This window comes from Euprymna scolopes, chromosome 20 (assembly GCF_053919585.1).
Source record: "Euprymna scolopes isolate OS-2025 chromosome 20, ASM5391958v1, whole genome shotgun sequence".
NCBI lineage: Eukaryota > Metazoa > Mollusca > Cephalopoda > Sepiida > Sepiolidae > Euprymna > Euprymna scolopes.
The window spans coordinates 113317124-113331263 of record NC_136501.1 but is presented as its reverse complement, the minus strand read 5'-3'; the positions used below and the strand labels follow the sequence as shown (position 1 = coordinate 113331263).

At 36.4% G+C, this 14140-nt stretch overlaps 1 protein-coding gene across 2 annotated transcripts in view; it reads right to left on the bottom strand.

The window, feature by feature from the left end:
• The window catches only part of LOC145241573 (receptor-type tyrosine-protein phosphatase kappa-like), a 69608-nt gene that overhangs the window by 15890 nt on the left and 39578 nt on the right, over positions 1–14140 (bottom strand). For both annotated transcript variants that reach the window (XM_080104655.1, XM_080104654.1), the window contains exons 8-9: positions 4827–5047; positions 798–974 (exon numbers count right to left, since the gene is read on the bottom strand). In XM_080104655.1, the coding sequence (XP_079960781.1) occupies positions 798–974; positions 4827–5047 (398 nt within the window). The remainder of the gene's footprint in view (positions 1–797; positions 975–4826; positions 5048–14140) is intronic.

Genomic DNA, 14140 nt, shown 5'->3' with positions numbered 1-14140 from the left:
TCAAGTCAAATGGTATTGAGATAGTCCTTAAAAATTCAAACGGAGGAGGGGAAAACTGGAAGCAACAGAAGGCATAGTACTGCTCAATCAAACACAGATAAGGTACACTAGGTGAACATGATAGTTATAAATACTTGGGAGTTTTAGAATCAGACATCATCAAAACAACATCATCAAAACAACGGAATTGACAGAGAAAATTCGAAAGGAATACCTCAGAAGAACAGGAAAGGTCCTCGAAACTAAACTTTATAGTAGAAACCTAATCAAAAGAACAAACACGTGGGCAGTGTCATTAGTAAGATACTCTGGATAGTTTATAAGTTGGATCAAAAAAAGAACTGAGGAAGACCAGGAAACTCATGACAATGCACAATGCACTACACCCAAAGATACTGAGCGACTCTATGTGAAAAGGAAAGACGGAGGAAGATGGCTGGTTTGTGTAGAAGTCTGTACACAAAATAAATTATAAAAACATAATGCAGAACACTGAAAGAATAATTACCACAGCAAAAGACACTGAATAAACCAACAAGATAGAAAAAGAGATGAAGGATAAGACGAACAAAGTAAAATGGGAAGAGAAACAGATTCACATAATTATAATATAATATTTATGCATATTTTACGACCAGCTAACGACAGGCGGTCTGCTAGTAAAAATATGAAGACGTTAGTTGCATATATTTTCTTAACAAAATACTAGCTTTTTTTTTTTGGCATTGTGATTAGCATGATGTGCAGTTTATACCTGACTAACTTAATAAATTGTGTTTAGGGGTTCTAGGCCTTACTTTATAATTTTTAAGAATCCCATTAGGTTCATTCGGAGCTTTCCAGGATAAAGTCAGACACGTCATGTTGCTATGGATCCATTCGATTTGTTTAACGGCTGAGGGAGGACCTTCCTTTGTTTTCGCTTTCACACTGCTTGAAAATGGTCCCCATCCACTGTTCGTCCTAGCACGGACCTGACAAAAAAAAATGCAATAAAAATAAATAAAATAGTAATACAATTTAGATTATACAGTATTTTTTTTTCTGTTTATAACAGTTTTTATTTACACACTTTCAATGCACGAGGTGTCTCCAATAAGTTTCCAGACTTTTTTTTCGTATAGGTACTTATATTGATAGTACACACATGAAACTCTAGTCCCCTTCGAGTAATCTCCTCCGGCTGCAATGCACTTGTTCCGTTTTAACAACATCTGTAAAGCCCCCTGGAAATCCTCTTGTGTGAGCATATCAATAACCCTCGGAGAAGCCTCTTTCATCTCCTCAATTGTTTTATAACGACAACCTCTAAGGTTTTCCTTGAGCTTAGGAAATAACCAAAAGTCACAGGGAGCAATGTCTGGACATTAGGGAGGATGAGGAACTGTCTTGATGCCCGTCTTGGTCAAATAGTTCTCTGAGCACCCTTGGGACAAACTTCATGCAAATCTTCTGCATCTTCAGTTTCTTGCAAATAATTGTGTGCACAGTTCCCACACTGACATCAAACTGTGCACTTATTGTCTCTGTACATACATGACGGTCCTTATCCATGAAATTCGATATTTTGTCAATCAACTCTGATATTCTGTCTTCCTTACTTCTCCCACACCTCTCATCGTCCCTCACAAAATCCCTGACTTCCTTGAATCTCTTATACCACTTAAAAACTGATGCTCGATTCATGCAAGATAATTCAAAAGCTGTCTGAAACATTCCATACGTTTCTTTGACTTAGTAGGGTGTATTCCAATTCCTGCTGTAGCTGTTCATGTGAACCTGGAATCATAAAAATTGGTCAGTCATCTCGTAAGCTGTATAGCAATAACATATTGAATTTTTAAGAGTTCGCGACAATTTTAAATGCATGTACAAAAATGTCTGGAAATTTATTGAAGGCACTTTGTACTTATAGGGTATAATCGCACTGAAACATCAAAGTGAAGTGACGTAAAGCCTGGCCAGTATAGGATAGGTGACCATTTGAGAATGTTAAGCGATACATGTAGTTCTCCCATGACCGGAAGATATATGCAGTTAAGGACACTTGTGAATTTCATATTCCCTGTAAATAGATTTAATGCAAGTTTTCCATTTCAAATCTAGATTCTGCTGAAAGCATTTCAAAGCAGGGGAATAAGGCGTCATCAAGATGACACGTTGATTCTCGTTAAAAAAAAAAAATATATATATATATATATATATATATATATATATATATATATGAAAATAACAAAAGTTTAGGAACGTGAGCCAAGCAATGCCAGATGGATGATCATTTAGGAATACCTGGTTCTGTATGTAGGGAGATCATGACACCTTTCCACAAGAACTGCAAAAACATGACGTCGTAATCTCCCCTAACCCGGTACAAATGTCACTGGGAGCTGCTTGTGAATCACTTCTTCCTGTTAAACCAATCTAGAGTTAATGCCGTTGGCTATAAGAACAGGCGACTTCATCTTTATCTATGCCTAAACCTAAACGTAGATTCCATGAACAAAGCTTCGTTCTTAGAACTGCATGCCTATGGAATTGTCTTCCGTTTTCCTGCTTTCCAACTGACTACAATATGGTTGTCTTCAAGTCTAATGTAAACAAGTTTTTGATGAGCTGTTCCATATATGATAACAAATTTACCGAATTTCCATTACTAACGCTTACTTTATTGTCCAATTGTCTCCTGTACAATCTTTAACCCTTATCCTTGAGTGGCCTCTTGGCCTTGATAAGTCGTGATGCCTTTGTAAAAAAAAAAAAAAAAACTTCATCCCGACAACACAATTATATTATGACGTCACAGTTATTAACTCATCGAGCTTTTATATGGCGGACCTTCCTTCTCTCAATACCTATATAGCATTCAAGCTATTTATCGATCTTTTTCTCTATCTGTCTGTTTGTCTGCCTCTCTCTCCCTCTCTCTCTCTCTCTCTCTCTCTCATATATATATATATATATATATATATATATATATATATATATATATATATATATATGCCCCATAGCCCGTGAGCCCCTGGAGGGACATACGGCATCTACGTTTTGTAGATGCTTTTGTAGCGAGGAGTTCTTTTTACAGGGTGAGAGTGTTGGCCCCACGCCCAACCTTTTCAGAAGGTACATACAGCGCCTACCCTTCCCAAATGGTAACCCATCCGGTACTGGCCAGGCTCAACGTTGCTTGACTTCGGTGATCTGGTGAGAACTGGTGTGTAAACGTGATTGTGCCGCACTATATATATATATATATATATATATATATATATATATATATATATATATATATATATATATATATATAGAGAGAGAGAGAGAGAGAGAGAGAGAGAGAGAGTGGTTTGAAGGGTATTTGCACAGCTTTTGCTAAACCGATTGAAGAAGTATATATCTCCTGATATCCTTCCGGAATCCCATTCTGGTTTTAAAGGTGGATGAGGAACCGTGGATATGGTGTTTTCTGCTGGACAGCTTTTGGAATGATGTATTGAATAGCGTATTCCTCTTTGCCAGGTGTTTGTAGATTTACACCTGCTTTTACGGAAAAGTTCAAGCAACTTCATCGTAGTACGAAAGGTCGCGTCAACTTCAATGGTCGGCTTTCATAAAAATTCCCCATTGATAATGGAGTGAAGCAGGGCGATATAGCTGCAGCCACATTGTTTTCGCTCTATCTGACTGCTGTGCTCTGGTATGGTTTCCATGATTGTGATATGGGTGTTTATATTAGATCCCAAACGATTTGAAAGATGTTCAACCTCAGAAAATCCCAAGCCAAAACACTTGTTAGTGATGAACTTGTTAGGGAGCTGTTGTATGCTGATGATGCTGACCTGGTAACACACTCCCCAGTAGATATGCATCTTGTGATGGGACTTTTCACGAATGCTTGTACCTGCTTCAGACTGACAGTTAGCATTAAGAAAACTAAAACCATGTACACCCCCGCTCCTGATGATCTGTATGTGGAACCTGATATCTTCGTCTGTGGAAAGCGCCTTGAAGTCGTAAAAAATTTTGTCTACCTTGGAAGTACCTTATCAAATGATGGCACTTTTGATGTGGAAATAAGACAAAGAATCAACAAGGTATCAGATAATTTCGGAAGATAAAGTCTGGTCTGACGAAGATCTAACTCTGACAACTAAAACGTCAGTATATCAAACATGTGTAGTGCCATCCTTACTCTATGCCTCTGAAACATAGACCTTGTACTTATCGCACCACGATGACATGGGTCACACTGCGAGATACCATTAATAACAGAAGGAAAACATGTTCAGATACGTATTAATCTTGTATTTCTTTCAATAAGTCTGATAAGATGCCAACCTCGAAAGTTTTTGAATACTATAAAGTTTTAAATTTTGTAGTTGATGTCGAAACAAAATACAAATATGATGTAAACCTTTTTCCTTGTTGTTTGGGTTTTTGCAAATATATATGAATGCTCGTTTACAGAAATGTTAATCATGCTGCTTAATATTTGAGTCAATTTACTTGGCTTGATTTTTGTTGGTATATGTGCATTGCCACTGGCTCATTAATAGTAGATTTTATATATATATATATATATATATATATATATATATATATATATATATATATATATATATATTAAAAGTGCATTGTTATGATGACTAAACTTATGCATTCATGACCTGAATGTTTCATATCTCTGTTGCAGATATTGTCAGTAATCTCCAACTATTATCGCGTCAAAGAAAACTGAGATGGAATCACGAAATCATTCTTAATAATCGCCATATTAATATTCCTAGTTTTTAATGTATTCCATTTTCTTGGTTCATTTTTGTTGTACTCACTTTGATGTAATATTCAGTGAATGCTTTCAAGCCGGAAAAGCTCGCACTGTTTCCTTTCCGGGCTGAATTCATAATCGATATTGATTGGTCAAAATTATCATCTTCACTGCACATAACGTGATACTGCTGTAACAGTCCGTGTGAGGCCTTGTTGGATTCCCAATAAATATCCAAAGTCGACATGGACGATTTGATGTTCAATATTTTAGGAGGATCTGGAACTGTAAAAAAGAAAAAAAACAAAAAAAAACAAAAAAAGTAATTTGATTTCAAGCATGCTATAACATGACCCAACGTGTTTAGGTCACAAGAAACTGTACTGTATTTAGATATCACCTCTTTCATATACAACTGCGCGATTTCAGCAAAATTGAATGTAACTGCTATACCTCATTTGATTCGCTTTGTATTCCTCTATAATTTTACGTGCTCATGTTTGACTTTTAATTGACTTCTATATAAGCTCAAAACATTTTGTTGAACTTTGTATATATATATATATATATATATATATATATATACATATATATATACACATATATATATATGTATGTGTGCATGTATGTGTGTACACATATGTATATTTATATATATAAAACAGGGGAGGAAAACGTCTACCTTAAACCACTAACCTAGTTCTAAAACAGATCCTTTGTTCGGTAAAATGCATGCCCATTGGCTGATAGGAAGGGGCGCGGTGGATACTAGAAAGCTGATTGGCTAACTAAAATCCTCAACATATATAAAAACAAGAAACAACCACAGAATTCGCGCATAAGCCTGACGAATCCTATAGTGGATGAAACGCAGAATATTCAGTGTAGCTTAATCGCCATATATATTTTATAAATTACTAACTAGCTCTACCTACGTATTGAGCACTTTTGAAGTAAATACTTAAAGTTTACGCATAAATCTATACTTCCGTATATTAATTTTATATGAGTAAATGAAGTAGTTATATATATATATCTATATATATATATATATATATATATATATATATATATATATAGGAAATTTATTACTGAGTCTAGAATGAGTTTACATATTGTTTCAGCTAGAGGAAGATCCTCAAAGAGAGGAAATATCCAACTAACATCGTTAGAATTCATGAATTCTATGAATTCTGACGATGCTAGTTGGATATTTCCTCTCTTTGAGGATCTTCCTCTAGCTGAAACAATATGTAAACTCATTCTGGACTCAGTAATAAATTTCCTATATATATATATATATATATATATATATATATATATATATATATATATATATATATATATATATATATATGAAAAGTTTTCAGGGGGGTATAGAATTTAATAATGGCTAAATACAGACCAATCAACATAATGATTAAAAAAATAAAAAATGAAAATAAAGGTTAGCTAACAAGGTTTCGTTCCTCGCTCAACAGAGCTAAATCGAGGAAAAGTCATGAATATGTCGGAGGGAGGAGAACAAAAAACGAAAAATAAAAGGGGCGGGATTGCATAGAGACTAAATTAAGACCTAAAAGATTTTCTTTTTGCTAGAGACTGTTTTTATTAAGTCTTCGAGACCTTCTCTTTGTAAGCAAAAAGAAAATCTTTTAGGACTTAATTTAGTCTCTATATAATTTTGTTTTTTTTTCCTCCTGCCCCCGCCATATTCATTACCTTTTATTTTTTTAATCGTATTTTCCTCGATTTAGCTCTTTTGAGAAACGAAACCTAGTCAGCTAACTTCCCCCCCCCATTTTTATTTTTTTAAATCATTATGTTGATTGGTCTGTATTTGACCATTTTATATATATATATATATATATTTCTCCTGTAATTGTATGCTTTATATATATATATATATATATATATATATATATATATATATATATATATATATATATATATATATATAGGGTGGGCCAAAAGAAGGGTCTTATCTTTAAATTTGAATAACTTCCACAAAATAAAAGTTAAACTCACCAAACTTTATGTGTGTGTAGACTGACCCTTCCGAGATTTTTTTGAAATAAACAAAACAAATTTTGGCCGAAAAACACTTCTTAAAACTTACATGAATTTATGAATTTTTAAAAATAGGACCCTAATTTTGGCCCACCCTATATATATATATATATATATATATATATATATATATATATATATATATATATATATATAATATACAGTTACAGGAGAAATATAATTTAGAAGTGTATTTTGAAAGTTTCTTTTTAATGGTTTATGTTTAAGCTATAGAACGAAAAAACTTAACTCTCAGCAATTAATGATGGCACTACGTTCGGTGTTATTCAAAAGTGATATATATATCTATATATCTATAAAAGTGAACGTGTCTGTGTGTCTGTCTGTCTGTCTCTCTGTCTGTGTGTCTGTGTACATTTTCCTTCACAATAACTCTGTAAATTTTCAGTCTACAGACTCGAAATTTAGTATACAAGGTACTGAGATTTGAGAAAATCTTTGTAATCGGTTTTCGGCCAGAAATTTGCCTGTTAAGGGGTCAAGGTTCAACGATTTGACCTTAGACAACTCTGCCAAACTCCTCTGGCAATTTGGGGTCTAAACACTTGAAATTTTAGATATAGGTTCCTTGGACATGGATCTAACTTAACTTGATTTGAGCTCAAAACAATAAATGATAAGGGGTCATAATAGGGGTCAAAATTTTTAAAAAATGACCGCTACGGTCTCTACCAAATTACTCAGACAATTTCTGGCCTAAATATTTGAAATTTTACATAGAAGGGTATTCAGAGATAGGGTAAGCTTTTTAATTGGTTTGGGTCGAAAATTTGAACTACCAATATATAAGTGTATGTATGTATGTTTGCATGTCTGCCTAAAACTTTCGACTGAGGCGACGGATTTTCACAAGATCAATATCGTTTTTAAGTTCGACCTTTTAGACGATGTATATCGAAAAATTGGCTTAAAACATTAATTTCTTCACCTTCAACTGGGTACTTTTCTACAAGGAGGAGTCGCTTTTTTTTCGCCAAATATTTTCGAAAGTAATCCCCTCTTTTCGATTGTCTAGCCTTAATTTAAACCTACGTCACTTCGGGTTTGGCGGTAAGCTTAACAGCAAAGACGTCACCTTTTCCCCCATTCTTTTCCTCCTTCGCTCTACATGTTCGAGCCTGCCTTCCTACTACCACTTTTTTTTAACATAAACCTCCAAACACCCGGGCAACGCCGGGTTGAAATGCTAGTATATATATATATATATATATATATATATATATATATGTATATATATATATATATAGAGAGAGAGAGAGAGACAGACAGACAGACAGACAGAGAGAGAGAGAAAGAGAGAAAGACACAGAGAGAGAGAAATAGATAGATAGATAGATAGATAGATAGATAGATAGATAGATAGATAGATAGATAGATAGATTAGCAGGGCCCTTATATTGCCCAGGATTGAATGATGCCAACGAATATTTCACACCCCTATATTTTTATTGTCAGCGAAATCTGGGATGAAGCTTCACAAATATATGTTATTCTACATTGCACTGTAGAGAACCTACTGTTTCTTAAATTTACATGCAAAGTTTGAACCTTCAGACCACGTCACGGAAAAAGAAAAAAAAAACATGTAAATTTTCAAGTCTTATAAAATTCTTTGCAGTTAATGAAAAAAAATTAAGAAATTTACGTGCGGAGTTTGGACCTACAAACCACGTTATGCAAATAAAAAAAAAACACGCTATCAACTTACCTACAGTAGAATTTTCACGGCCCTTTGTTCATTGTTGATAAGCGATGATAAAATAAATTAAAATAACGGTTTAGATTATCGATTATCGGTATATACCGAGAGTATTCTGGAATCGGAAAAATATTGGAATCGTTCCATCAATAATATATATATATATTACACAGTGGTCACCACTTATCAAGGCTCGGAAGCCACTCAGGAATAAGGATTATTGCAAGTACAGTACGTTAGTGTGGAGATTTGATGAAGTGTTTACTTAAGGGGGCGGTTCATTAGGAATTTGTTAACGTTGGACTTGAACACATCCAAGTTGTAGTCCGGTGGGAAGCAGGCAGAGGGAACAGAGTTCCAAAGGCGTGCAGTTCAAAGAAAGAAGCTTTGTTCATGGAATCCACGTTTTGATTTAGGCACATATATAGAGTAGGGGAAATTTTTCACAGTAGATTCAGCTAGACGGGTGTTTTTCGTGAAAGATTGGCGAGGGGGGACCAGAGATTGCAGTTCAGACGAGCACCTGCCATGGAAATAACGATAAAACAAGGATAGGCTCGCAACGTCTCTTCTGTGGGAGAGAGGTTTCAGGGTAGAGAAAAGGGCATCCCCCACTAAGCCACAAAGTCCATTTTGTACTCTGTCAAGGCAGGATAGGCTGTTTTTAGCAGCTCCTGCCCAGATATGGCAGCAGTATTCCATCCTTGGACGTACTTGGCTTTTATATAGATAGAGAATTGCATCAGTAGTGAGATATCTTCTGGAACAGTAGAAGGATCCCACGATCTTTCCAGCGACCTTGGCAACAGACTTGATGTACGTGTTCCATTTCAGATGAGGAGTAAAGGTCAAACCCAGAAGCTTGTCAAAACACGGGGCCTCTCCCAGACGAGAGCCATCCATCCCAATTGATGCCAGATGGGGATCAGAGCGTTGATGATGTAAGGATAGGAGTTTGGTTTTAGATGCATTAAAGGTAACCAGCCACATCTTCCCCCACTGAACCACGTGCTCGAGATTAGAGGAGAGAGAATCAGAGAGAACTTTGTCATTTACAGCCTTTGATGTGTTGCCGTAGATGGTCGTGTCATCAGCATAGATGTCAACGAATGATTTAAGTATGTGTTTAGGGAGGTCATTAATGTAGATCAGGAAGAGAGTTGGGCCCAGGATTGACCCCTGAGGGACTCCAGCATTAATACTGCAGGCCTCCGATTTTTGTCCATCGACCACTACTCTTATGAGCCTATCGGGGAGAAATGATTTAATGATTGAGAAAACATTTCCAGTTATACCATAGCTGGAAATCTTGTGAAGTAGACCCTTATGCCATACCTTGTCGAAGGCCTTTGATATGTCAAGAACAATTGTCCTAGAAAGGAAGCCTTTGTCAAGAGATTCACTAATCCTGTGAGATATAACCGTCAGCACATCTGCAGTAGATCTTGCAGAGCGGAAACCATATTGTGTGTCACTAAGAAGGTTGCTACTGCTGAGGTGGTTGACTATTTCTCTATTTAATATGGATTCCAGCAACTTACTCATAACACACAGGAGACTTATTGGTCTGTACTGAGAGGGAGATGACTTATCACCTGAATTCTTAAATACAGGGCATACTGATGAGGTTTTCCAGGGAGTCGAAAAGCACTTCTCCTTAAGGCAGCGCTTACACAGTTTCGTAAGTATGGGAGCAAGTTCTGGTTGAAGCTTTTTTAAAACTATAATTCGGATGCCGTCAGGGCCAGTTGCTTTACTGGAATTTAGGTTCTTGATTAGCTTGGCGACCTCATGCACGGATATTTGTATGTTACCTAGCGTGTTCTGGGTTATAGGAGGAAATATGGGGAGTTGATGGCCTTCGTCGCGTAGGGTAGAATTAGCTGCAAAGTTCTTTGCAAATAGTTTGCCCTTGTCTGACGCTGACGAGATGACCTCTGGTCCATTGATAATGGTTGGGATAGAACGCACACTTCTGTTCAGAATCCTATTTGTTATTTACCAAAACTGGTGGGAACCAAGCCGCTGATCAGCTACCTTGGATTTAACAGACTGTGCATATAGCTCTCTTGCATTTTTTATTACTCTTTTACAGTGGTTGCTGGCAGTCCTGAAAGCAGCTTTAGTCTCAGTGCATCTATTACGTTGGTAGCTATGGAAAGGTGATTTCTGTGCGCGATAGCAGCAGCACATTCTGGGGAGAACCATGGCTGGCTGTTAGGTTTTTGTTGGAATTTTTAGATGGTATGAATTGGTCTATACCTACAATTAACCATTCGGTCAGATCTGATACTATAGAGGACACTTCCTTTTTAAACATGGAGTGCAGAGGTAAATCAGATATGAATGTACGGAAGCTATCCCAGTCAGCCATAGAGTATCGATATACAGTACGGTGGAGGGGTACGTCTGGGGACTTATTACATTTCGTTTTTATCGTAACTGATACGACGGAGTGGTCGGAGGATCCTAGAGGAGAATGAACGGAACATGAACATAGCTCAGCAGAAGTTGAGAGAAAAAGGTCTAGGAGGCTTGCATATTGATCGGGTGTATCGGGCACACGGGTGGATTCGCGAACAATCGTAGTGAGTAATTGTCTGTATTTTTTAGATGAGGTGTTTTCATTGATTGAGATTGTCGGACTGACTGAGAATCAGCAACTATGTCCCCAAAGCCTAGCTAGAGTCCGAACACGGTACCCCCGTCATAATAATGAAGGGTTGTGTTCGAGACTCCTAACAAACGGTTCCCCAGTTCGATACAAAACACCTGACGAAGGCCGGAGGGCAAAACGTCCGAAACGTTGTGACAATAACAACCAAGATGAGGAAGTCAATCCGGCAATCTCAGTCAATCTGAGTGAGGTCATAAGCAATGGCAAAATCATGACAAAACCTCCCCTCATCGTCTGTCTTATTTGAATGGGTCAGCCATTCCACGTCATGGACGTTGAAGTCACCACAGATGTGGATGTTACCGAGGGATATATATATATATATATATACCTACAGGCAGGGGTTTTTAATGTTTTCCCAATCATTAGTGCAGGAAGTGACGATTTCTGCTGGTCGAAGGATTCAAACCTACCGAGGAACGAAACCCCTAGGCCCTAGGTCATCGTCAACTGCTGCGGAATCACATTACTAAAACGTTAATTCAGACTTTTATTTCATAGGCATTGCGCAATATTTAAGAATTTATTTTTTTAAATGGACAAAATAATTGTAACAAAAAAAGAGAAGAAAAAATAAATAAAAAGTAAGACAGCAAATTGAATCTGTAACACGCAACAACAGTCTCCAAGGATTCTCGACAACGTTTATTCACATTCTTTCCACGGCCTTCTTTTATGCAGTTGAGAAGCGAGATTTTGCACACAAGCCGTGAGATTTTCCGTCGCTTTGCAAACGATTTAATGATAAGCCACAATTTTTCCTACAATAACTATGAATTATAAATAATTTTATATATATATATATATATATATATATATATATATATAAGGCAAATGCGCGCGCGCATTTTTTGTATATCTCGAAAAGGTTTTTTTCACCGACTCTCCTGGGGCGGGGGTACTATCGCTTAGAACTGTTTATATAGCCCCTAGATCATAATATCGAAGATTTGCGAACGCGCGTTGCATCTAGATTTATTTATGTCGATTTTTACAAAATTATTGCTATTTCATCCCGTCTTGTGTTCGTTCAGCATTTTTGTATAAAACCGAAACTAATTCAAAGCCCATTGTTCCCGCACCGGGTAACGTCCAGAAGCAATCGGCTTTGATCAATTTGGCGCAAAACTCCTTATATCAGACAATTGCTATTCAATCTGGACACTGGGGAGCTGGTTTCTCCCTCCTCAACATCTTGGGGAAACATGGGTAAACAAACGCAAAAGCTGTCCCGCAGCAAATGTTAACTCCGCTACTTCTATTTGACCTCATTAATGGGGTCAAATAGAAGCAGCAGAGTTAACTTTTATTGCGAATACGTGTTAATTCTGTTTTTAACACGTTTAAATAAATTCAAACATGTTTAAGCTACTCTGTATTGCTGGCTGAGCGGGTAAAGTGTCAGGTTTTTTGCACACTTTAAAGGTTGTGAGTTCGAATCGTGGTGTGAGATGTATTTTTTTTTCGATTTTTAAAGGTGTAATATTGAAACAGGGTTATTTAAGCCATTTTTCACGTTTATTTTGTTTTTATTTTTCAGATTTTTTAAAGAAGTTTTAACGTTCGTTTTTCCGGGTCTTTTCCATCACATTCGCGTTTTCTTTTTTTGTTTTTTGTTTTTCCGATTTTAAGAAATTTTAACATCGTTTGTTTGCCTTACGTTAGTTTTTTTTTTTTCGATTTTTGAAGTTTTAACATTTTTTTTTATAATATTAAAACAGGGTGATTACTTCGCTTATTCTTTTGTTTTGATGTACCAATCCCCGCCCGCCAAGCACACATACCTCTAAACATCCGGGCCACGCCGGGTACCTCCCCGCTAGTATAATACTAAGCTGAACGTGTGTGTGTATGTGTGTGTGTGTGTGTGTGGTCACGAATAGGCTCCTATATGGTTGACTATTTTAAAAAACTGATTACATATAATGATAGAAGATGTATCGAGGATCAGGAATGGGTATGTTTGATCTGGCAGAACGGTGGTTCATAAAAATTGTGGGGTCTGCGTTCGCGCCTGCCTCCCCCCCCCAAAGTATGGAAATAAAAAATGAAAAAAAACGTTTACAAGTGTTTTTGATATAGATGTACATAAGAATACTTTGATAAGTATGTTTCAACTTAAATAGGGATGGTATAATAAAATTGTAGGGTCTGCATTCGCGCCTGTACTCCATGAAAATATGGCACAAACTTCAACAAAGACTTTTCATATCTATTTGCGTAAGTATATTTTGATAATTATGTTTCAGTTTGAAGAAATATGGTATAATAAAATTAGTGGGTGTTCGTTCGCGCCTGACCTCCATAGAATGTAAATATGTCACAAAGTTTAACAAGGTTTTTTTAAAAGGGGTGAGGGTCCACAATAAAACCTTAACTTTAATCTTAATTCAGGTTAGCTTTTATTTATATTTTTGAGTTGAATCATATTGTGTCGAATAAATTCACCTCATAAATTCACGTTCTTATTAAAGTGAAAGCCAAAAAAAAAAAGGTCGGAACTTTAGACAATTCTCGACACAAATTTCGCATAACTCTGTTTTTTTTTTCCTTCTCTACTTGCACGTGGCACTCTTTCGAAAATAGATAAATAGATAAATAATAAAAAATAAGAACCTTACTTGTTATCGTGTCAAAAGAAGGAAAAATCCTGCTCGCGTGATTACTTGTCTTTTTAAAAACATTTACATTTTTTTTTTTACACAGTGATCACCACTTATCAAGGCCCGGAAGCCACTCAGGGATAAGGGTTATTGCAAGTACATTACGTTAGTGAGGAGATTTGCTGAAATGTTTACTTAAGGGGGCGGTTCATTAGGAATTTGTTTACATTGGACTTGAAGACAACCAAGTTGTAGTCCGGAGGGAAGCAGGCAGACGGAACAGAGTTCCACAGGCGTGCAGTTCTAAG